At 36.1% G+C, this 25,594-nt stretch overlaps 4 protein-coding genes and 2 non-coding genes across 7 annotated transcripts; 4 read left to right on the plus strand and 2 right to left on the minus strand.

Annotated features, from left to right (window-relative positions):
* The first annotated feature begins 1,032 nt into the window (after positions 1-1,032).
* LOC125609850 lies at positions 1,033-23,884 on the plus strand. The gene is made up of 3 exons (XM_048781354.1): positions 1,033-1,043; positions 12,918-12,921; positions 20,756-23,884. The coding sequence occupies exon 3, from the start codon at positions 22,750-22,752 to the stop codon at positions 23,464-23,466; it is 717 nt and encodes a 238-aa protein (XP_048637311.1). The 5' UTR covers positions 1,033-1,043; positions 12,918-12,921; positions 20,756-22,749; the 3' UTR covers positions 23,467-23,884.
* LOC125576042 lies at positions 2,010-2,116 on the plus strand. Its single transcript, XR_007314576.1, has one exon. It is a non-coding gene; the product is annotated as a small nucleolar RNA R71 (small nucleolar RNA).
* On the plus strand, positions 12,490-14,126 carry LOC106397630 (lipid phosphate phosphatase 1). 2 transcript variants are annotated; one of them, XM_013838248.3, is made up of 2 exons: positions 12,490-12,845; positions 13,085-14,126. In XM_013838248.3, the coding sequence occupies exons 1-2, from the start codon at positions 12,795-12,797 to the stop codon at positions 13,982-13,984; spliced, it is 951 nt and encodes a 316-aa protein (XP_013693702.1). In that variant the 5' UTR covers positions 12,490-12,794; the 3' UTR covers positions 13,985-14,126. The 2 variants fall into 2 exon arrangements, with proteins under 2 accessions (XP_013693702.1, XP_048637310.1); XM_048781353.1 differs by lacking the exon at positions 12,490-12,845 and adding an exon at positions 12,848-13,009.
* LOC106397233 (amino-acid permease BAT1) lies at positions 14,257-16,581 on the plus strand. Its single transcript, XM_013837819.3, has 8 exons — positions 14,257-14,485; positions 14,564-14,824; positions 14,908-14,926; positions 15,001-15,220; positions 15,297-15,478; positions 15,554-15,843; positions 15,914-16,043; positions 16,119-16,581. Exons 1-8 carry the CDS (start codon positions 14,304-14,306, stop codon positions 16,464-16,466), a joined length of 1,632 nt encoding a protein of 543 aa, XP_013693273.2. The 5' UTR covers positions 14,257-14,303; the 3' UTR covers positions 16,467-16,581.
* On the minus strand, positions 17,475-17,548 carry TRNAN-GUU. The gene has a single exon. It is a non-coding gene; the product is annotated as a tRNA-Asn (tRNA).
* Positions 18,533-19,407, minus strand: LOC106397330 (E3 ubiquitin-protein ligase RHA2B). Its single transcript, XM_013837919.3, has one exon. It carries the CDS (start codon positions 19,269-19,271, stop codon positions 18,816-18,818), a length of 456 nt encoding a protein of 151 aa, XP_013693373.1. The 5' UTR covers positions 19,272-19,407; the 3' UTR covers positions 18,533-18,815.
* Positions 23,885-25,594: the final 1,710 nt, after the last annotated feature.

Raw genomic sequence — 25,594 nt, forward strand, 5'->3', positions numbered from 1 at the left:
TTGATTTTTTTTTTTTATATGCAAATAGGTATGCAATGCATGACTCAATGAAACAACATCAAAGCAAACATGATCAAATACTTGGTACCTCCCCCAAACTTGAGTTACACAGTCTCTGTGTTGTCAAGTAGAGAGAGAGATACCGAAAAGAAGACTAATATGCAAAAATGAAATGGTATATACAAGGGAGTGTGGTGGGTTACCTTCTATGGGGAATGAGTAGAGGGAGATGCTCCCTCGTCGTCGTCCTCAGGTGGTAACTCTTCAAGGTGCTCATCAGCAGGGTGTCCATCTCTTCAATGTAGAAGGCTTGCCCGAACACAGTTGGTTTCCTCATTTTCCTCTTGATGTCAAAGTGGAGGATGTTCTCTTTACCCAAATGGAGATCAATCGTGCCTTCCTTCACATTAACAATAGCTCCTGCTGTAGCTAAGAATGGCCTTCCTAGAATCAATGGATCCTGAGCCTCCTCACCCATCTCAAGCACCACAAAATCTGTAGGTATCTCATACCTTCCAATCTTCACAGGGAGGTCCTCTAAGATGCCCACAGGGTACTTCACTGAACGATCAGCTAACACCAGAGAGAGTCTACACTTCTTGTACTGAGTGAATCCAAGCTTCTTTGCAACAGACAAAGGCATCAAGCTGACACTAGCTCCCAAATCGCAGAGACTTTTCTCAAATACCATAGGTCCAAGAGCACAAGGTAGTGTGAAGCTTCCTGGATCCTCTAATTTCTCTGGAACATCAAGCCTCTGGATGATGGCATTGCACTCATGGGTAAGATTCATCATGCTTTCCATCTCCTTCTTCTTTGCAGCTACAACATCTTTCAGGAAATTGTTGTATTGAGGAATCAACATGAAAGCATCGATGATGGGCATTGCAACCTGAGCTTCACTCATTTGCTTCTCAAACAGAGATTTGTATTTCTCTAGCAGCTGCTTCTTGAATCTACCAGGGAATGGAAGTTTGGGTTCATAGGGAGGAGGAACAAAAGAACTTTCACTTGCTGGAGTAACAACTTCACCATCTTTTACTGTCTTCTTCTCTTCTCCAACCTTTCCTTTACCTTTGGCTTCCACTATCTTTTCCAAGATCTCGTCATTGATCTTCTCATCAACAATCACCACTTCATCATCTATGTTGATGGCAACCCCCTCACCTAGTTTCTCAGCATCCTTGGTGAGGGTTTTAGGAGGTAACTGCTTACCACTCCTAAGGGTGATAGCTTTGGCCTCCTTGGGGTTTTGGTCAGACTTTCCAGGTAGAGATCCTTGCTGGCGATTCTGGTGAGTGTTCATGGAAGCAAACTGATTCTCTAAATTCCTGACTGTAGAAGCAAGGTGTGAGAATTTGTTGTTGAGCTCATTGTAGCTCCCATCAATCTTGGTATGAAGGTTCTTCAACTCATAACCAACATGCTTCTCACTTCTAGTCTGAGACTCCAAGATTTGCTTCAGTAAGGTATCAGTGCTGCTCTCTTGAGGAGCAGAGGAACCAGACGAGGGGTTTTGCTGAGGCTGATAGCTGCCTTGCTGGTTGTTTCTTGGCGGATAGCCACTCTGCTGGTTGTTGGAATAGGACTTCTGTTGGTAGTTGTTGTACTGAAAGTTGGGTTCTTTCTTGTACCAGCTACCATTGTTGTTGATGAAACACAGCTCTTCCTGACCTTCCAAACCCTCAACTTCATGGACAATAGCTGGTGTCTTTTGGCTTGGGTTACCAACAAAGTGCAGCTGCTCTTGGGTAGCTTTATCAGCAAGGAGGATGTCTATCTTATCCTGTAGAGCTTTCAACTCCTTCCTCGTTTGCTTATCCTCAGTTCTACTGTTTCTGTCGTGGTCTCCACTGTAGACTGCATCACTCTTTACCATGTTGTCAACCAGTTCTTCTGCATCCTCCTCAGTTCTCCCCAAGAAGAACCCATTGCTAGCTGTATCCAGTCTGGCTCTGTACTTAGGAAGAGCACCACGGTAGAATGTGCTCAGTAAGCTCTCCTTAGAAAAGCCATGGTGTGGGCATTGAGCTTGGTAGCCCTTGAATCTCTCCCAGGCTTCACTGAAGCCTTCCAAGTTCTTCTGTTGAAAGCTGGAAATCTCGTTTCTCAGCTTAGCAGTTCTTGAAGTAGAGAAGAACTTCTCCAAGAATGCTTTCTTGCAGTCATCCCAAGTAGTGATGGAGTCACTGGGTAGAGACTTCTCCCACTGACGTGCCTTATCCCCCAAAGAGAAAGGGAATAGCTTGAGCTTTAAGGCATCTTCGGACACACCATTGGTTTTTGACAACCCACAGTAGCTGTCGAACCTGTCCAAGTGATCAAATGGATCCTCTAGAGCCAAGCCATGATACTTGTTGTTCTCGATCACGTTGAGGAGTCCTGATTTGATCTCAAAGTTGTTGGCTGCCACAGCGGGTGCTCGGATTCCCAATCTATGACCATGAATGTTGGGGCGGTCGTAAGTGCCAATGGGTCGAGCTGCTCGCTGTTGGTTTTGAGGTATGTCTCCCATATCAGTACTCAATCTCTGCAAGTGAGCCTGTTGCTCTTCTTCTCTTCTATTTCTAGCACACTCTCTCTCTAAAGCTCTGATGTCTGCAGCTATTGGAACTAGGTTTGATGGACCCCTGCTCCTCAAGTTCATACACCTGTAGATTAAAGGGAGGTGAAGAAGAATCAGTAACAAAAGAAAATAAAAATGACTTAGTCTCAAGCAAGTGACTAAATCTCAATGTTTAAATCTACTCAGAATTTGGCAACGGCGCCAATTTGATGTTAGGAGTTTTCAAGGCTCCTAAGACAAATGTTGTAGTATAGAAGATTGTCGAACCAGTTCTAAGGGATATCAAAGCACTGAGAATGCAAGTACTCACTTAATCTAAGTGCAACCAATGATTTAGATGGGTTTTAAGCTATGACTAAAACTAAAAAGCAATAACAGAATGATACTTTCTTGACTAAGGGAAAAGAGAACTCATGGGCATAGGGATTAGACCTTGGGTGATCAAGTATCGAACTAAGGATGGCAAATGATCAATCAAACTATCAACCTTAAGCCTAGACACAATTCTAAGCAAGCTCTATGTCTAGATGAATGCTCATTTGCTAACATATCTCAAACATCAAATGTCTTTGGTTGAATAATATGAAAGCAATCATTACTAACAAGTCTATTAGCTATCTTAGCATCTTTAACAACAAATGTCTTTGGCAAAGTATACTAAAAGCCTAGGAGAGTTGTCTCAGGCATTTCATCAAACACCTTTTGGGTGGGAAATGTCTATTGATCAACTTTTGAGTGGCCAACTCAGAAGATGCATTATGAATACTCTACTAGCAAGGAACAAGAATGATCTACACTAAAACATCCTAGAACTAACCTAATCACCCTTAATCTCCCTAACCCATGAATTCAAAAGGTGATTACTCACTAATCTCCATGATTCCTCTTAAACCCATATTGGATTTCAGATTAATCATGTAGAGAAATAGATAAGAAATCAACAAGAACACAAGAACATAACAATCAAAATCCAAGAGATGAACTTCTCCAGAGAGTTTTTGTGTATTTCTCAATAGATCAAAAGATGATCTGCCTGGTGGCTACAAAAGATGTTTAAAACATAGGTTTTTCCAAGTGCAAAACGTGCATAATGAAATGACCAAAAGGCCCTTAAGTAAAATAGAAATCGAGCAGATAATAGGCGCGGAGCGACCTCGGCTCGTCGCTCCGACAAGTCGCTCCAGGCTTCGGGAGCGACCTCGCTGGGTCGCTGCGAGAGGTCGCTCCGAGAGCGATTTCTTGTCTCCGGGAACCAAGATGGCGAGCGACTTCTCCCTGTCGCTCTGGACAGGTCGCTCCAAGCTTCGGGAGCGACCTCGCTGGGTCGCTGCGAGAGGTCGCTCCGAGAGCGAGTTGTGTGTCTCCGGACGTGAAAACGCGAGCGACTTTGTGCAGTCGCTCCAACGGGTCGCTCTGGATCGGGAGCGACTTTGGTAGGTCGCTCTGAGAGGTCGCTCCAGGGTCATCTAAGACTGTTCGGAGTAATGAGAACGCGAGCGACTTCATGGCGTCGCTTTAGGAAGGTCGCTCTGAGAAGTGGGACACAGCGACTTCGTGATGTCGCTCCGGGAGGTCGCTCCCATGCTCGGTTCGTTCAATGGTCACCTTTTCACCTCTTTTGAGCTCCAAATAGCCTCATGTGGTATTCCAGTACCTAATAGAGACTCATGTATGCAAAATGCAACCTAAACATGTCTGAAACCTAATCTATATGATGAAAATGCTCATGGATGAATGGATAAAACAATGCAAATATGCAAGATATCACTGAACCATATCATCAAACTTCAAACCTTCCCTAAAGGTAAATAATTTACCTCCTGCTGTTGTATTCACCATGAATTTCCATGATCCTTTATTCATCTTCCACTCTCCCAACACTCCAGCCAAATGCAACATGATTTTCCTAAAAGAAAAAAAAAACAGATTGTCAGAATAAAAGAGAAGCAGAATTAGAAATTGAAATCTGATTGATGAAACAACAAACCTCTTGAGATGAGAGGAAGAATCTGTTCAACTAGAGAGAAAGGAAAAAAAATTCAGAAGTAGAATGAATACGAAGAAGACGAGAAGACGACCCTGCGTTCTTTAATTTTTTTTTCAAAATAAAAAAATAAATTTAAAATATATTAAAAAGATATGAGAAAGATATTGTGCAGTATATTTAAAAGATATTTCATATTCTCATTCGATTTTCTTTTAAAAAATTGTTTAAAAAAATTGTTTTATAAGAATTGATAAATATTAAAATTGGGCAATTTGGTAAATTTATATATAGATAAGTGTATTTTTCAAAAAGTTTAAACAAAGGTGTATTTTTCAAATAATATTCTTATTGAAGTGCATTTATCCAAATTTTCCCTAAATTTAAAGGATTCTTTCGAGTGAGTCATAATCCCCTAAAAATAAAAGTGATTGTGGGGAGCATAATATTACTACCATAAGAGCATATTGCAATTCTGTTTCAAATAAAATCAACTTTTAAGTTTCTAGTTCGTACGTAAATACATGCATGCACATATTTATTTAGTAATTGACAGCATCCTTACTATAGAATATGGTAGTGGTGGATATTACTACCAAGTGCCTAGATGGTAATTGCTTGATTTTATGCTTAAGAATTGGATTAAAGATTTGAGATAATTTTAACATATACTAAATTCAAGGAAATCAAAGATTTAAGTAGATTTTGTAGGATTATTTTTACGAGTTTTAAGGTTATTTGAAAAAAAAGTCAGGGTTTCTGAAAATATTCTCTCGATCTTAAAAAAAAAACAAATGATCAAAATTTATTCATAAATATATTTAATTATTTTGTCAATTATAAAAAACGTGTATTAAATTAAAAAATTGATATTCAAATAATTATTTCAGTTTTTTATTCCAAACATTTTAATTTTCTTAAACCTTAAAGTGAAAAAATAAAGAAAAATTCGTTTTGTCTTTTAAAAAGTTTTAAATATTATATCTGAACTGGTATTTCGGTTCACTATATATTAAATAAAAATTATATTTCAAAGCCCAACAAATACTATTTCATAGATTTTATTGACAAAATCCATATATTTCAATAAGCTATAATTTAGAGAAATTTATACAAATGAATAATTCAGTAAACTTAGATTTCATATAATATTTTATAAATGCTTGTTACAATAAGAAAGAATTTAAGAAAAAAAAATTAAAATCCTCTCATATTCTCGATTCAATAGTCCCTTTTAGTATTGGGAAACAGGCCAAACCCGCTCCGATTCGTCTCGCCGCAAGTTGAATTTGTTTTATTCAAAAATTGACGTGCATAACTGGCAAAAAATAGTAAACCAGCACCGGCTCTGTAGAAATCTACAGATATTTTGAATAGGCCACCGTAATTTTAAATTTTAAGGAATAATTATTTTAATTATATTTTAGTTATTTATTTCTGAAAGTAATTCATCATCATGGTGTCGAGTTATTTTTTTACATGACATTTCATATGAACCTCTTCAAACATGATTTATTGCTATTGATTCTATTTATATAATTAAAATAATAATAATAAAAAATTAATATATTTTGAAGAAATTTGTTTTTCATTTTTTCAAAAATAAAAGTGCAGCTCAGATGAATACCTGCAATTCAAATTAGACCGATCCACAACCGCTCCATAAAATAAGTTTGATCAATACCTATATATCCGCAATTCAATTTTTTGAAATCAGTCGACATACACCCATTCCAAAGTGAGTCAAAGGCTGTGTGGAAGTAGAATCGTATGGAAGCGTAAAAGCAAGATTTTTTAAAAACTTAGGAAGTCAATACGTGTTGGAAGCATATATCGAATAAATAAATATATATATATAAACATAAAAATGATTTAATAAAACTTATGACTGAAATTATATGATTCAAAATATATAAAAAATTATTTTTTCATTTTTAATAATTTTATTCATTTGGTTGAATTCATATTTTTATTATAAAAAATACTAACTGATTAAGCTTATAAAAAATATTATCAAATAATTATTTTTAATAGTTCACAAATATTTGAATTTATATGCAAGATCAATTACAAAAAAAAGAAAATTATGCACAAAGATAATTTATAGTACTAAAATTGATATTTGTATATTTTGTATTATCTTTATTTTAATACTATTAATTTTGAATTTTATATAAAATAAAAATATAATTTATATTTTTTACTTATTAATGACATTGAATTTTTGAAATGGAAGGTGATTCTTAAACGGAAGCATAAGCTTCCAACATGTTTTTAAAAAAGTATTTTTGAAAGCGTATTGGAAACGAGATTCTGAGAGTTTTCATAAGCTTCTGATTCCGATTCTGAAGCGGGAAACGAACGTCTGAAACTTCCGGACGAAACTCGCAGATACTGACTCAAATTCTTAACTCTCCTTATACTTCGCTGATACCAGAATGGCAGAATTATAGTAGAATATCTCGAATAAATATGAGCACTATAACTAGTATAGTATTATTATTATAAAAAGTTAGAAACTGTATATGAAACACTAAACCATTAATTGGTGAATGATTCAGTTGCCAATAGTATATAATATTACATATTTCACAAATCATAATATCATATAGTAAACATAATATTTTGATTCTTTTCGCAAGTTAGTTATATGTTGATAATAAAATAACGATTTGAATACAAATACGAAACATAAAATATAAAATATGTTGATATATATCGTCGTTACAAGTTTGATGCCAATCTTAAATATATACTGGCAAAACATAACCGGTCTTCACTCTTTACCCAAGAAATAAGCTCTCTCTCGTACAATACATGAAATGGAAAGCTCTCTGGTCTAATATAGTTTAACCTTAACGTATAATGCTCAACCCAAAGCTTTTAAACACTCTTTTACTTACCTCTCGAACGATAAAAAAGTAAAAAAAAAAAGACAAAGACAAAATCTAATTAGTTTAATGTAAATGGTATAATACGACAGATTCTGCGAAATAAGCTGCTAGTTTTTCAGGAACTTGTAGTCCAAGTTGTCTGCATTGGATACGAAATGGGTTCGACCTTTTTTCCTCAATACGAGGTTAAAAGCGATTTAACGTGGCTGCTCAGAGTTTTTTTTCAAGAAGCTGCTAGAGTAATATATAAACTAGATTTCCACCCGCACAACCGTGCGGGTATATATTTTCACATTTATATATATAGATATTTGTTTTACATAATTATTATATATTTTTAATGTTACTCACATATTTAAATATTTGTATAATTATACCAAATATAATAATTTTATAGTTTTCATACTGTAAATTAAAATCATCACATATATATGTTGCTTATTATATATTTGTCTTATTGAATTTGCGTTTGATTACTAAACTAAAATTTTTAATGCATGAAACAACATATATGAAAATAATTTTGTATTTAATTTATTATAATCATGATCCGTAATTCAAATCGCTAGATTTTTTTAGTAATTTTTTAATGTTTATTAATTTTATATAATAAATTACTGTATATTAAAAACTTTAAGATAAGTTAAATTTTTATACATGTATTATATAGTTTACTAATATTAACCCGTTCTACCAACATATTATATTTTTAGCATAAATATTTTATATTTATGAAAATAAAATATGTTAACTTATCAATTTAAAATAATTTTATCATATTTTGTTCAATATAACATTTTTATTTTAAAATAATAGATATTATTATAAAATTGATAAAATAGGATATAATTTTATTCTTTTAGTAACATTTTATTACTAATTACAAAATTAGTTGAAAATATTTATATTCAATTTATGACAATTAAGATCTTATTATAATCTTTTTCAAGAGATTTGTTAGAATTTTAATTTTTTTTTAAAAAAAATTAAAAGATATAAAAGATATTATGATTAAAGTAGTTAAAAATATTATGTATATTAGCATTAGTGATATACATTTAATATAAAATTTAAATGATGGTCCAAATAAAAATATCACTCATCAAAAAATCATGATTTTTATTTTATTAGAAAACAAATTTGAAAAAAATTAAAATAAAAATAAATATTTATTTCTAACAAAATCTTTAAAAATTATTAATAAATATATTTGTGAAATTAATTAATTTCATTTTATTTAAATTTTCGTTTATAAACCAAAACTATATTCAATTTTAATTTCTAATTATATTTTATGATAATTTAAATTAAAACTAACTAATTTTTGAAAGTAAATTTTAAAAGATTCTAAGAAGATTTTAAAAAGATTTTGTTAGAATATTTTAAATATATTCATTTGTTTTTCAAATAAAAAGATAAAGATATTAAAAGATATAATAATGAACTTATGTTAAATATGATATGTTTTAGGAATGGTCTAAACTAAAAAAATCACACATGAAAAGAAGTCATGACTTATGTTTTAATATATAAGATTATAAATAAATTACGTCGGTTATTCATATGGACCCAAACACGCGGTTTTAACGTAGCTGTGCAGAGCCATCTTGCTAAGTGACGTCATCATCATTCCTTGTGACTTTTTCCTTTTAATTTTTTTGGTCAAATTTCCTTTTAATTTTCTTTCCCTCAGTATTACCAACAAATTAAAAATGGTAGGAAGACGGGAGCAAAACACAAGAACGACGCCGTTAACTCGCGCGTGAACTCAAAGGTACGTGGTTCGGGATATAGGAATCGCGTCAAAGCTCCAGGCGGCGCTCATGCAACCACCCTCTTTGTTATAGTTTTAATCAACTGAAAGTTATAAAGAATAAATAAAAATAAATAAATCCCTCACCTTAATCTAACTTTTTGCACTTTACCCCTCACCATTTTAATCACTTTCACTTTGATCCCCTTTATTACTTAGGTGTGACATTTATCCGCGAGTGTTTTCTTTCTTTTTAAAAAAAGATGACATAAAGAACGTAGGGTTTAAGCTGAATCACATCCGAAATCAAAGATGAATGATGATAGCCATTTTTATATTAAAAATATACGAGGATAAAAAAATCATGTTACAATACAGCTTGGGGATAGAGCTTTTCAATAAAAACTATAGATTATAATTTTATAGTATTAATTGAAATAAAAGAAGGTGGGTGGGTAGGTGTTGGTTGATTAATTAAGAAACTATAAGAGATGTCCAAAGCAAACCGAAACTTGCAAATAATACCAAAACTTAATATAGTTACAACTAACTCCAACATATTACATTTCATTATCTAGCAGGTTACATTTCATTATCCAGCTTAATTTGTTCTGCAATATTAAAAACTTACATATGTGCATTATTTTCCGTCCCATTATTTTATTTTTGTTGAGTTTTAGTCAAACTTGATCTATCAAGTTTATCATCTATATTTTCTCACCAGGTCAACTCTCTTGATATGCCAATAATAATACATGACCTGATTATTTAATTCGCTGGGCGAAGAAGATTACGACAATTTTTAAGATAAGTAAATAAATATCAATGTCTTAAGCCCTTTCTCAAAAAAGTAAATAAATATCAATGAACATATATTGAGAAAAAGCAACTAAGCAAGTAACGTCCATTTCAAAACTAACGTTACGTTTTGGTCAAAAGAAAAACTAACGTTCGTTAATTTCATACAAACGAACGATAAGATCACATATGCTTCCAAAAGAGGTTGTTTTTGACAGAGATGTGAGGTCTGAAATACCAAAAATAGTTAGATACTTTCCTTTCATTTCTTAAGGAAAATGATCGGGATGTATCTACACATACAAATACAATGATACAGAACTAGTTCGTGGATGGTCCACCACGTTAACATTTCATGGAAATAAAAAAAATGACTTATCCACTTCATATATTAATAAAACATTTGGCGATAAGATAAATAGAATTAAAGAACAGTTGCATAAACATAATATGATGAATTAAGCTTGAATTGGATCAAAACTGGAACATCTAATTGTTGAAGAGAATAAATAAACTTGTGTATTCACCTTCTATAAAGACTGGTTTGTAGAATCGACCTTTTTCTTTCTATATCGTGAGTGAATTTTACGATCAAATATACAAAACAGACGTGAATGCGTGTGCGTTACAGAGTGATGATATGATTAAACGACGTTATAAGCAAAAATGAAATGCAGAAATGAAGGAAACAAAAAAAAATAGTAAAGGTAGGTCCAACAAATAAACAGCTAACTTTAGCTGGCAACAAGCTTCACTCTATCGCACACTTTTATTTGTACTTATTAAGTATTATTCGTTTTACAGTTTTTTTGTAACTTTTTGGTGTCTCGGAGGCCGAGATGTCGTTCAAAACCTTCGAATTGACTTCTTCTTTTTTACATACCTTAAAAATTTATTTATTTACCTCAAATAGAAAACCTTTTAAAACCATTCTCTCATTAGCAAGACAAGAATTACATGAATATTGTTTTTGCAGACTGTGAACTGAGAAGCATTCTTCGCTGTCTTCTTTGTGTTTTCCGGCACTAAACAAAATAGGTGTGTTGTTGAGTCGTGAGTGCAAAGGCATAGGCAATAATCAGGTAAAATCTGTAAAGTATAAGAAGTTCATAATGTATGCAAGGAAAATATGTATCGCCAATTTAAGCGTGGGCCAGGAAGAAGCCCACCACTTACTGGACCCACAAACCCCACTCACTACACACAGACAAAATAATCTACATATTTTTTACTCATCATTATTTTTGCGTTTGTATAGTTATTTTTACTATTCTTTTTCCAAAGCAATAAATACTACACATTATGGAGATATTACTGGTTGGTGAAGATGCAAAGAATATGGAAAAAGTTAACCATAAATTGACAGTTTTGTAAATCTTTAATTTTTAGTTGGTGTATATTTGTTTTAAAGATAGAAACGGATAAAATCCCCCTTAATAGGAAATTAATCATTTGAGAGTCCAAGTGATAATAATCTTTAAAATTTCCAGTTGAGTATTTGGGTTTTTTTTTTAAACAGATAAAATTGAAACGGAAATTTGGGTAACAAGAGTGATTTCAAATTTTCAAAACAGTTAGCTAAACTTTAAAAAGTTAAGTAAAGGTTTTAATTTGGAATAAATATTTCGGCTAATCTAAGAGAACAAATAGGGAAGTTTCAAAATTTCTGAAGACTTGAAAATAAGGAAAATCGAGGTTTAAATATTTAATTAGACAATTTACTTAATATACTTATTTCTTTGTATACTTGTCTGAATAAAATAAATGAATAAAAAATATTTTTAAAGAATTAGAGATGGAACGGGAAATGAAACAATTTCTTGAAATACCCCCAAGGCTAAAATAAAAACAGAGCATCTCTCAGGTCAGAGCAAGTTGGCAACGTACTCCAGAATAAAACCAAACAGACTTGTGACTTTTTTACCTGATTACTTGACTTCATCCTCTTTTTGGCACTCACAAACAGTAATTTCTACTTTCTCCATCAATGAGATCCAATTTTGGATTGCTTCATTTTCTTTTTAGCTAAAAGATATTTTAGATTCTCTCCCTTGGGGGGGGGGGGGATCTTAACTAAAATGAAATCTGATTTATATTCGCATTCATCTAAAAAAATCAGTGCCATATCCGATAATGTGATATCTAGAATATACCAAATTATAACAACAAGAACAATATCAGTTGAAAGAAGACTGACGAGTTTGCATGGAATCTGAATTTTACTAGTAGTTGTGATTTGCGAATGATTCTCAGTGCACTTGAAGAAAATGTTTCCAAACTCTGTGCGCTTAATTAGGTGCGAGTGTTGTCCCACATGGCAAAGAGGGATAAAAGGCCCACATAATCGGCTAATTGAAAGCCCATGTAGATAGATATTCCCAGCCCCAGGCCCATATATGCTTTGAAATATTTCTTTAAAAAAAAAGGTAGGACCCACGCGGTGTGGAAGAGAAGGCCGAACTAGGCCGGTAAGAGAAGTCAAAAAAGTCAAACACGAAAACTGCATTCAATCTAACGCGACGAAGAAGAAGAGGAGGAAGTTACATCAACAACTCCCCTGTTTCTGTAAACCGTCCAGCAGAAACACGACAAACACCTCTATCAACGTTTCCGACAAAAAGTTGCGAAAATTTAATAAAGACAAAACGCGTCTTCACCCCATTCCCATTCCCCATCCCTCCTCTTCTTGTTCTTCTGCAACTACTCTCAGTTTCTATTTTTGGTTCCGTTCCGCACTGCGCTTGTAAACCTCGATCTCTCTGTAGTGAAGAAAGCTTAATCAAAATCTTCATTGTTCTAATGGTACTTGGATCGCTTTTCGCTCCTCTCAAGTTCTGGGGAAATACTCAGGTAAACCTAATCTAGACTCTCCTCTCTGTTCGTCTTCTCTTTTCAAAAAGAAGAAAATGCCAACTTGCTAAGTTAGGTTAAAGTCAACGAAAATATAGTTAATGGAACCGTCAGCGAATCAGACAGACAAAACTGGCTGGATGTATAGAGCAAGTCTTGTCGTGGTAATAACAAAGTAATGATGATAATATACTGAGAAACTGCCCGATTGAGAATGAATCGCATTCCGTTATTAACAGGAACAAGAACCGCAGAGAGGGAGGATGCAGGAGATAGATCTCGGCATTCACACAATAAGAAGCCACGGAGGAGGTCTCGCCTCCAAACACAAGCACGACTGGATCATACTCGTGATCTTGGTGGCCATCGAGATCGGCTTGCAACTCATCTCTCCTTTCTACAGATACGTCGGTAAAGACATGATGACAGATCTCAAGTACCCTTTCAACGACAACACCATCCCCGTTTGGTCCGTCCCAATCTACGCTGTCCTGCTTCCTATCATAATATTCGTCTGCTTCTACGTGAAACGAACATGTGTTTACGATCTGCACCACAGTATCCTCGGCTTACTCTTCACCGTTTTGATAACTGGTATCATCACAGACTCGATCAAGCTAGCCACCGGACGACCTCGTCCTAACTTCTACTGGCGTTGCTTTCCTGACGGGAAAGAGCTGTTCGACGCTTTGGGCGGTGTGGTATGCCATGGTGAACCGGGAGAAGTCAAGGAAGGTCACAAGAGCTTTCCTAGTGGACATACCTCTTGGTCCTTCGCGGGACTTGGCTTCCTCTCGCTCTACTTGTCTGGTAAACTCAAGGCCTTTAACAGAGAAGGACATGTGGCTAAGCTCTGCATTGTCTTCGCGCCTCTCCTCGCGGCTTGCCTCGTGGGGATATCGCGTGTGGATGACTACTGGCACCACTGGCAAGACGTATTCGCTGGAGGTCTCATTGGTCTCTTTGTTGCTGCCTTTTGTTACCGTCAGTTTTATCCCAACCCTTACCATGAAGAAGGATGGGGTCCCTACGCTTATTTCATAGCAGCACAGGAACGAGGACAACAACAAAACGGAGATGCGTTGAGAACAGTGTCTCTTGAAAACATGGAGTCTGGCACTTCCACTGCTCCAAGATGATTTTTTTTCTTTTTTAAATTTCATTATATGCTATTTTATTTTTTGGGCGTGGTGAGAGTGTGTGTGGATGCTATAGTTTGCATGTGTGTTAACTTCTACGTGTACTCTTTTACATTTTGTAAGTAAATCAACGCTTTTTTGACTTGAGAATCTCGAGATTCTAGTTTGAACAGCTGTTTTGCTAAAAGAAACAAAGATGTCAAAGTTATAGAGTATGGTACTTTGGTCGTATCAAGCCACCTACCAATAAATATTTTCTCTTTTTTTTTTTAGTTTAAACTTTAAACTAAAAGAAAATGGAAAAAGAAAAAAAGGTTGGATGTTTTATATGTGTGTAACAGAAAAAATATCTCATTCGATTCGTACATCTCAACAACCTTTGGAGGGAGGAGCAACTATGGGAGGATTCTCCGGTGATCAGTCTTTAACTCCCTCCATGGACTCCGGCCAAGCCCGACTCAAGGAGCTTGGCTACAAGCAAGAGCTCAAGCGTGATCTCTCGTCTGTCTCTATCTCTTTCACTTCTTTTTTATTGTCTTAGTGGTGAATTTTCTTTGCTAAAACATTTTGACTTTTAAGGGTATTCTCCAATTTCGCCATCTCCTTCTCCATCATCTCGGTGCTCACGGGGATCACTACAACGTACAACACCGGTTTGAGATTCGGCGGCACGGTTACTCTGGTTTACGGATGGTTCGTGGCTGGAGTGTTCACTATGTGTGTAGGGTTGTCGATGGCTGAGATCTGCTCCTCGTACCCAACTTCCGGTGGTCTCTACTACTGGAGTGCTATGCTCGCTGGCCCTCGATGGGCTCCTCTTGCCTCTTGGCTGACCGGCTGGTGCATGAATCTTTGCTTCTCTTCTCTTTCTCTCTCGATCATTAAGCAAGCGTCTCTCTAATTTCGTGTGTCGGTTTTTTCAGGTTCAACATCGTTGGTCAGGTGTAGTATGACAATTTCTGACCAAACTTTACTGTGTCTGACTAAAATACAAAGATTGTGTTGTGTGTTTGCAGTGGGCAGTTACTGCGAGCGTTGACTTTTCTCTAGCACAGCTGATTCAAGTGATCGTCCTTCTCTCCACCGGCGGTAAAAACGGCGGAGGATACCAAGGATCGGACTATGTAGTCATTGGTATACATGGGGGGATCTTGTTCATACATGCACTTCTCAACAGCCTCCCTATCTCCGTCTTGTCTTTCATTGGACAGCTGGCTGCTCTATGGAATCTACTAGGTGCCTCTCATCTCTTTGTTTGTGTGTTTAAGTCTCAAAAAAGAATAAGTAACCAAGTAAGTATCTCTTATTTAAGGGGTTCTGGTGCTTATGATCCTGATTCCTGTGGTTTCTACCGAGAGAGCCACAACTAAGTTTGTCTTCACTAACTTCAACACTGACAATGGACTCGGCATTACAAGCTACGCCTACATATTCGTTCTGGGACTCCTCATGAGCCAGTACACCATTACAGGATATGATGCATCTGCCCACATGGTTAGTATGAGTTATGTTTTTCTTATTGTGTTAAGCTTTTCTTGATGGTGTAATGAGATTAAAAAATTGTTGTAGACTGAGGAGACAATTGACGCAGACAAGAATGGTCCAAGAGGAATAATAAGTGCAATTGGGATATCAATACTGTTTGGATGGGGTTATATATTGGGCATAAGCTATGCTGTCACAGACATACCTTACCTCCTGAGCGAGACCAACAACTCTGGTGGGTACGCCATCGCTGAGATCTTCTACTTAGCTTTCAAGAGCAGGTTTGGGAGTGGTACTGGAGGAATCGTGTGCTTAGGCATTGTTGCCGTTGCTGTGTTTTTCTGTGGCATGAGCTCTGTCACCAGCAATTCTAGGTATGTATGTCTTTGTGTTTGGTTTTGAGACTTAGTGGATTTTTATCATATGTATATTGGATATGATCAGGATGGCGTATGCGTTTTCGAGAGATGGAGCTATGCCATTTTCTCCATTATGGCACAAAGTGAACAGCAGAGAGGTTCCTGTTAACGCGGTTTGGCTCTCTGCTTCCATATCGTTCTGTATGGCCCTCACCGTAAGCCCTCCTCTCTCTCTTCCTCTTCTTTGTGTCTGTATGTGTGATGTGATGTGATGTGATATAAACTGGCAGTCACTGGGGAGTATAGTGGCGTTCCAAGCAATGGTGTCGATAGCAACCATTGGACTGTACATAGCATACGCAATACCGATCTTTCTAAGAGTGACGCTGTCACGCAAAACCTTTGTGGCTGGACCATTCAGCCTAGGGAGGTACGGAAAGGTGGTCGGTTGGGTGGCAGTCATATGGGTTGCAACCATCTCCGTCCTCTTCTCACTTCCCGTGGCATATCCTATAACGGCGGAGACACTTAACTACACTCCAGTGGCAGTGGCTGGCTTGTTGGCCATAATCCTCTCGTACTGGCTTATAAGCGCCCGCCATTGGTTTACTGGTCCAGTTTCCAACATTCTTAGCTGAAACAACTTTATAGTGTTTTGGGGTTGTTTCATGTTTGTTTTCTTATTTATTTATAGTAAAGGCATTCAAGATGTAATCTACCGTTTGATATATACAAACAAACAATTATCATCTCCTTTTTTTTTGAACGGCAAATTATCTCATATTCATCGTGTTTTTACAAACAACAAACAACATCATCTCATATTCCTAATTTCGAATATTTCCCATGGACGACCGGCTAAAATGAGCCTTGAACTAAAATGCTATCTGATATGTCCTCATTGTTAAAATAATCTTTTTATTTACTTATTTTAATTTGAAATGGATAGTAAAGAATAATTTTCCCCAGCTAAATTTGAAATAATTACCTAAGTAAACCATATATTGGGTCAAATTATTGAACCATTTTCAAAAACCAACTCATTCGGTTATTTGATGGTAAACCAGACATGGGTTATTTGAGTTTAGACCCGACCGACTCGACCCATTCATATATATTCGAAATTAAATTAAAATTTGGAACCAATTTTTTTCGAATGAAGAACACATGTCAAAAATTCAGATTTTTCTTTCCCAGCATTGTCATCCTTTTCTACTCGAACATAATCAATTTTTCGGAATCTTTTATTGCAGTTCTTGTATAGCCGGTTCCCTTCGATGAAATTTTTTTGGTGTTAATTAAGAAGAATTGGACAAATTCCAGAATTTTGTATGAACTTTAATTCATTACAATACTATCTTAACCAATTACATACTAGTTTTACTGGATCTACATAGTCGTATTGAGTATAGCTTTGTAGTATTGGATATAACAGGGTGTTACTTGTTATAATATTTAACACTTTGTAGAACTGATTATGTTTGGTTTATGATACATAAGGATAAGATTAGTTTGTATGAATGCTCTTATTTTAATACTAAGGGGATCAGAAACATAGTAAACTATAGCTTGTCTAGGATAACTTAGAATAACTGTAACATTCATCCTCTCATAAGTCATAAGCCTGGAAATCAATAAAAACAAATCGCTAGAAGGAGGGGTTGAACCTCCGACCTTGTGGTTAACAGCCACACGCTCTAACCAACTGAGCTATTCCAGCTTCACGTTCAGATAATTCCGTTATTTCATATTTTTAATCCTACCTAGTTGTTACTAATAAAATGGACCTCAAGGCTCAAACTACAACATGGTTTTCTTTCTTCTAGTCAAGAGAAATGTTAAATCAGCCTTACACTCAACTTGCATATACCTACATTAGACACAAGTCCACTACTTCCAAAATTCAAAACCTATACTAACAATTAAAAAAAAACTACTTAGCTGCTTTCTGGTTTGTTCAATTTATAGTCCGTGCAAATTACAAATTTCTACCGAGTCATGACTCTAGATTATTTCGCCTAAAGCTTTTCTTGTTTGTTTTTCAAAATCCTATTCAACTATTAGACTCTTCTACGCTTAACCAATTATATCTGGAAAAAAAGGAAGAAAGAAGTAACTGTATGTATGATATTGTGATTTCTTGTGTGGGGAAATATTCTGTAGGATTCAACTTGCGCACTACATCACACACAAGTAGTCCACTATTCCAAAATTCAAAACCTCATGTTTTTGTAAGTAGAAAACAAATACACTTCCCATTTTGGTTTTTAAGTCGAATATTTGTGATTCAATAATTGACTTTTTGATGTGAAAATGAGATTACTTGCAGAATTTGAGCTCAACAAAATGACTTGTTTAACCATATATTCAAACAGGGAGGCATGTGATTTGCCAATTCCCAAGTTTGTTTGTTTTCTTATTATAATAATTGAATCTTCCGAAATCCGACTAAGTAAAGAATAAAACTTTGTGTTTCAGATGGCTATTGTGTTGACTTGTGTGTTTGGTTAATATATTTTAATTAGGATTAGCTTCCGGTTGGGTTGGGCTTAGTCTAAGGTACACTTTGGAATTAACTCCCAGAAGGAAGGCCCTATGGCATTGAACTTATGTGCAAAACTATAGACATGGCAAACGCTGTTGCTGATGTGTTTAAATCCAGGACTGACCGAGGTCATATCCAAATAATTTGAAAGCTCACAAATGCAAAGCTTTTAATTTTCCTAAATCTTAACAAGACACAAATCTTAACGCAAAAGACTAACAACACTTCTCATACTAAAGATTTACATCAACACACACTGTCCGAAAATTTGAAAAACAAAAAAGGATTAGAGATTCCTAAAAAAAGAAACGAAAACATATATATAAAGAAGTGAATTTCGAAAAATCACACCCAAAAGAAAAGAGGAGAAAGCAACGAGATCAAAAACGCCCAAACTCTTCTTCTCTCTTTCCTTTTTTTTTTATCATAAAAAAAAAGAAACTCAATGAGAAGCAGTGGCTTGAGAGCTCGGTCCACCTTCTCCATGGCCATGGGCAAGCAACGTAGATCTACAAAGCGGGCAGTTAAAATTAAGATGTTGTAACCAACCTTCCAAACAGTGTTTATGGAACACGTGTCTGCAATCCAGCTTCCTCACTTCTTCTCCGGTCTTTAGCGTAGACAAACACACGATGCAGTCCGAGGCGGCGTTATCAACGTAGCTGTACGAGAATAGTCTGTTGAGTTTGAGCTGGTCTGCGAGTACGGCTAAGTTCGCGAGTCCTGAAGTAACGGAGGCAGAAGCAGCAGCTTCGTCGACAACGGAGAGATGAGGATTAGAGGCGGAGAAGCGGAGGAAGAAAGAGCGGACGTGTTTGAAGAGAGTAGCGAGGAGAGCGACGAGCATCAGAGGGATTGAATCGGAGGAGACGTCGGAGAGTTGACCTTGTAACCCCATCTTCTTCTTCTACAAGACGTGAGTGTGTGTGTGCTGCTGTTGCTCAATCCGATTCAGTTTTAGGGATTTGCTATTTTATTTTTCTCCAATCTCATCTTCTCTTTATATATGCAAGAAGATGAGAGAGAGGAATGAAACACAGGCCACGTGTTGCGGGACCCTTTTCTTTGCTTTTATGTTAACCCTATCAACATCAGTCCTTTTCGTTTTCTTCCATCTTCATACTATTCACCCCTTATAATTTTATTTTATTACAAATGTGCCCAAAAGATTTAGTATTTTCATTCCCCCCCCCCTCTCCTAGGACCTTGACTTTTTCGGTTATATGAAATTAGAGAAAGTCAAAAGCGGTTCATGGTTGAAATTCACACGGAAGATGATGATGACGCTATTCTAACCTTTATTTAGCTACTCTGTATTCCGAAAGACCAACCAAATCAAAAGGCCTTCAAAATTTTGGGTGTAACTGGTTATTCATAAAATGAATATTATGAATTAAAGAAATAATTATTTTTGGAAAAAAAAAATAGAATGATAGATTAAATGGAATAAAAACTGAAAATATTTTTGGAATGTCATTCTACTCATTCACCAAGGATTATGATCTTGAATAAAAAAACAATATTTACAAATGATTTATTTTTTTTGTTCCATTCCAAAAATAGAATATATGGAATTGTTTCTAAATTTTTTTTATGATAACTAGTAAATATTTTTGGGAAACGGTCAATTCCAAATAATTTTATTCCACAAAATAGCATTCCAGTTGCTTTGAGTTTTGGAACCAGAAACAAAAACTGAAAAAAATGATGGCATCTAATGTGTCACGGTTCTTGTGTTACGTGGAATTTCATGGTAACACTCAAATGTTTATTCTTATAAATCACATTAACTACACAATTTCAGTTCTAGACTAATCTCCGAAAACTATAAACTATACTATTAGTCCATTACTAAATACTTGTATGATGTTACTAAATACTTGTATGATGTGATTGAATATGCAAAATCAACAGAGCTTTATATGAGAAATTAAAACGATTCAGATGATAATAAAAAGTACCATGTTTAAAAAATGTCGTCAAGATTCTTGATTACATTACATCTCTCTAATATCGAAATGCCCAACATGGAAATAGTTGTGATAGCGTCGACCTTCCTTGGATTATACACATTATTAATCTAAGCTAATTAGGTACTCTTTCACGTAAATAATTAATCCATCAACGTTATACTATAATGATTTACTGAAGTGTAGAACATTGAAGAAGAAGCCTTTTACGGAATATAAAATGGAAATGGGCGGTTCCCGATTATTCTTAATTAACAACTGACAGGGAACCAACTAATTAATTATCCCCTTCCCTTGTGGTTATTCTTTTTAATTATTTACTAGAGCTCAGATTTATTCATTTGTGGACTCAACGAATGATTTAGCACGATCCTCGCCTCGCTTCCCGTCTCCCCCGTGACACATATATAAGGGCTGTTCGTTTGGTTGCCGCAGGTACCGGCGGCAGCGGCAGCGTCAACATTTTGCGTCAACTCTTGTTCGTTTCGTTGACGCAGGAACCGGCGGCAGCGACAGCGTCCGAACGCTGCGTCCTGCGGCTGACGCCGATAAAACCTGCGGTCGCGATATGATATGCGGCAGCGTCAGCGTCTGCGAAACGAACAACAACTGTTCTCATTGACGCTGCCGCCGCCGCTGACGCTGCCGCCGCCGCCGAAACCTGCGGTAACCAAACGAACAGGGCTATATTTGTTTTAATGCTCTGTATATGTCCAATTATATGTTCTGTTGATGCAAGAAAACTCAAGTATTCACTTCGTGTTACCTATGAATGAATGATATTAATTTTTTTTATTTCATTAAACACTAATTCAATTAAAAAGACATGATTTAAAATATAGTTTAAAAAGCTAAGGGAGAGGTTTTAGGTGTCCCGCCGTCCAAAAAGATATGGAGATCCAAGGGACTCATAAAAATAGACACAAGTTGTGATTAAGATATCTGATGCCAATCAACGACAACCACATCGACTCTCATTGACCTAATTATACCCTACTATTTGACCCCTCTCTCAATTTAACATCTTCGTCACGTTTTAACATCACCATAATTAGTGAAGCCTAATTGAACCACTCACCACCTTCCTCCATCTTGTCATCTTCATTCCGTGGTTGTGATTCCAATGGAATCTTTGCTATTAATAGTGTGTGCGTGTCTAATCCTTTATCACTCTTTTAATTAGATATGTTGAATATATTAAAACATATAAGGATTAAAATTTAGTATGTAACTCATATTATATTCTAAATATTGACATAAATTTCCTAAAGTTTTAAATTTAGAATCGACTATAAATAAAATCTGTAAATATTTGATCACTTGAATTGTAGGATTTCTACTAGAAGTGGATTTGTGTTTTTCCATACAGTGGTAGAGTGGAGATAGTCTGATAAGTGATAAGTAAAACATATTTGACCTTCTGAATTTTTAAAAATGTTTCACTTTTTTTTGCTAATATTTAAAATTAAATTTATTCCATAAAAATAGTAACTTCTATCAAGTTATAGCATAAAATAGTAAAATTAAATTTATTCCATAAAAATAGTAACTTCTATCAATTTAGAAACTATTAGTTCAACAAAAATCATCATAAATTATAACAAACATAAGCCATTAAATTGAGTTAAACCCAATTGTGTTCATTTGTTAATTTGATTTTATATCCTCTTCCTCTATTTCATTTATTTCATTTCAGTTTTACAAATACAGACATCGATGCCAATAATAATAAAAATGCCAGGATTCAAAGGGGAACATGTTTTCACATAAAGAATGCTATTCACACACATAAATCTAGAAACCAAATTCCAGCTCCATTATTGGTAGTTAATGGTCAGTGCTATTAGTTATGACCAATCGATTGGTCCACGTTCTTGTTTAATCAAACAATTAACAATATAATGTAAGTAAACATTGAAAAAGACAAACGAAGAAGAGGTGCAGAAATGACAAAAGAGGCTTGTACAAGAATTGCCAAACAAGCAAAATAACGTGGTCCTATAATCTCACCACGCACCAACCAGTCAACACTCAATTTGTATTACAGGACAAATAACAATTTTTGTTTTTCCTGAACTGGTAAATCATCTGCTAAATTACAAAATACAAATTATAATTAAAATCGTCCTTCAGAGGAGCGTGGCGAAGTGTGAACACAAGCACCTAGAAAGATCTGAGAGTCAAGTCTTCTCGAGTGACATGTGCAATGTGAAATGCATCAAGACGCGTTTTAGGGGTTTTATCGTTTAAATTTCTTAGCTATCAATATCATCACCAAAGTGTTTCATCATAGATCTCTCCAACAACAACAGCACATGTTATTTTATTCTAGGATTTGTTATAGGCAGTATAGAAGAAGACTCTAGAAGATCTAGGTACATTATGATGACTATTGACTAATGAGTAATGAGGTCAGGCAACTGCAACATGAAGGATGAGTTGGTTTGGCTGAAGGATAAATCTGGGAACTACACTACAAAATCAGGGTACGCATTAGCAAAGATCAACTCTGAGGCTGAACCTTCTGACCATTTCGACTGGAAGAAGAGGATATGGGCCCTCAACACCTCCCCGAAGCTCAAGCATTTACTCTGGAAGGCAAACGTTGGAGCCCTACCCGTTGGAGCCGCACTACAAAGCAGGGGAATTGATATTGATGATAAGTGCAAACGTTGTGGAGCAGTTGAAACAGAGATACATGTCTTGCTCCACTGCCCTTTTGCTACCCAAGTGTGGAACAAACTCCCCTGTCTCCATGCTCCATCTTCACTCCAGCAACCTCCCATGTCGGTACCGGATCTACTTGATAGCTGTAGCAGAGTAATAACCTTGCCTCCGATAGGATTGGGATCAACTCCGATCTCGCCATGGGTCTTGTGGACCCTTTGGACTAATAGGAATAAGTTACTCTTTGAAAATAAAGAGTACACTGTTGAGGAATCAGTTCTGAAAATCCTCAAAGACTCTAAAGCTTGGAGAGAAGCTCAGGAGTCGAAAAAATGTATTCCGTTGCCACAGAATGTGGATCTCTCTCGCCATGTGTCTAACCCCCATGTACCCCAACTCCTTCTTGTTGCAGGATCCTCGTGGAGCGTCTACTCTGATGCTGCTTGGGACTCTTGAACCGGAAACTGTGGTATGGGCTGGCACTTCAGCGACAGCATGGCTTCACCAGCAGGAAGCAACTTCTCAAAACGCCGCTCAGTCCCCTCAGCCCTTGTAGCAGAGGCTTTGGCGTTAAAGACCGCAATCTCCGAAGCGGTCAACCGTGGCATTGATTCTCTTAGAGTGTTCTCTGATTCCAAAAGCCTCATCTCTCTGCTTGTTACCAAGAAGAACCACACTTGGATTCAAGGAACACTCTTCGATATTCACTATCTATCTAGTTCGTTTAGTAACATTTCTTTCCATTTCATCCCGCGTGTGGGAAATACTCTAGCTGATACTCTAGCGAAATCAGCGCTGCTATCCTTAATCAACTCTCCGTCTGTGGATGAGTAAAAACTACTTATGTTTTCTTCTTTAGCTAATCAAGTATGGTTTTCGATCAAAAAAAAAAAGAGTAATAAGGTCAGGCCATTCAGAGAGAAAGGAACTTTACACATGTTTTTTAATTAGCTAATTTCAAATTTGTATTTATTATATGAAAAAATCTAAGTTCATACCCTGATTAAGACTGACGTTAATGTTATGTCATAGATAAATCTAAGTTTATATCTTCACCTTATTTTTAAGATTGGCATTATGTTAACCTTTTTTCCACAAACCATCGGAAAAAATAATAATAATGACGTTATTAAGAGTTGCGATTACATAAGAGAGACGTAAGCACATCAATTAGGTATCGTTAAGGATTAGTTGAATTTTGAATGTTGTGTGTCCAAACGCGACAAATCACACAACAAATGTTATGCCATAGATAAAACAGTGAGAACATTTTGTTAACAAAATTTGTAAAAAGCAAAAACACTAATGTTCAAAATATGTTGCCACTTTCTCATCTTTCGTAACGTTCATGGGAACTTGCTATTGAATTGGTATGAAAGGATGATTCTTATTGATGATACAAGCTCTGTTTATATACAGAGAATGAACGTGATGTACAAGGGAGAATATACAGAAGTTAATCTACAATATACAGAGAAGATGCGGAAGTTAATGGACAATGATTTAGGTGATTTGCTTGATCTGTGTAATCTGGTTTCCTTATTCTATCACACCCCCTCAAGTGAAAGTTCGATCCGGCCATGAGAGAGTCCGATCTTGATAGCCAATGTGTTGAAACGTGCGCGTGGGAGAGGCTTTGTGAGGGCATCAGCTAACTGATCAGTGGAGCTGACATGAGTTACTCTAAGTTGACCACTCTGAACAAACTGCCGAACAAAATGATAATCCAAAGCAATGTGTTTCATTCGCGAATGAAAAACCGGGTTTGCAGCAAGATACGTTGCACCAATATTGTCACAGTAAAGTACCGGTTTGGTAGAGACAGAGATCCCAAGTTCAGTTAAGAGCGATGATATCCAGCAAAGCTCTGAAGTGGTGGATGCGATAGCTCGATACTCCGCCTCGGTGGAAGAACGAGCGACCCCTGTTTGCTTCTTGGATGACCAGGCTATGGGATGGCTTCCAAAGTAGACAATGTACGCACTTGTGGATGTGTAATCGTCTTTGTTTCCTGCCCAGTCGGAATCAGTAAAAGCATGTAAATCATTCTGGTTGCTGGCAGGGAAGTAGATTCCACGAGACTGAGTTCCAGACAGATAACGAAGTACTCGTTTCACAGCAGACCAGTGTTCAGTCGTGGGTCTATGCATGAACTGAGATAATTTGTTGACGGAGAAGGAGATATCAGGTCGGGTGAGGGAAAGATATTGTAAGCTCCCAACAATGGTGCGGTATTCTGTAGCATCGTCCAATTGATGGCCAGAGAGTAGGGTCAGCGAAGAATTAGACTCCATTGGTGTTGCAACTGCTTTAGCATTAGTCATGTTCGCCTTATGTAATAAATCTGCAATATACCGACTTTGTGTTAAGTGTAAGCCTGCAGAAGTTCTACTGACTTCAATACCTAAGAAAAAGGTGAGATCACCCAAATCTTTTAATGAAAAACGAGTAGATAAGGATTGAATAAACCGTGATATTTGTGTAGGACTGTTGCCCGTGATGATTATGTCGTCAACATAGACGAGCATATAGAGCAGAATTCCATCCCGGTTATAGATGAAAAGAGAGGCATCAGCGACAGAGT

The sequence above is a fragment of the Brassica napus genome, chromosome A6 (assembly GCF_020379485.1).
Source record: "Brassica napus cultivar Da-Ae chromosome A6, Da-Ae, whole genome shotgun sequence".
Classification (NCBI taxonomy): domain Eukaryota; kingdom Viridiplantae; phylum Streptophyta; class Magnoliopsida; order Brassicales; family Brassicaceae; genus Brassica; species Brassica napus.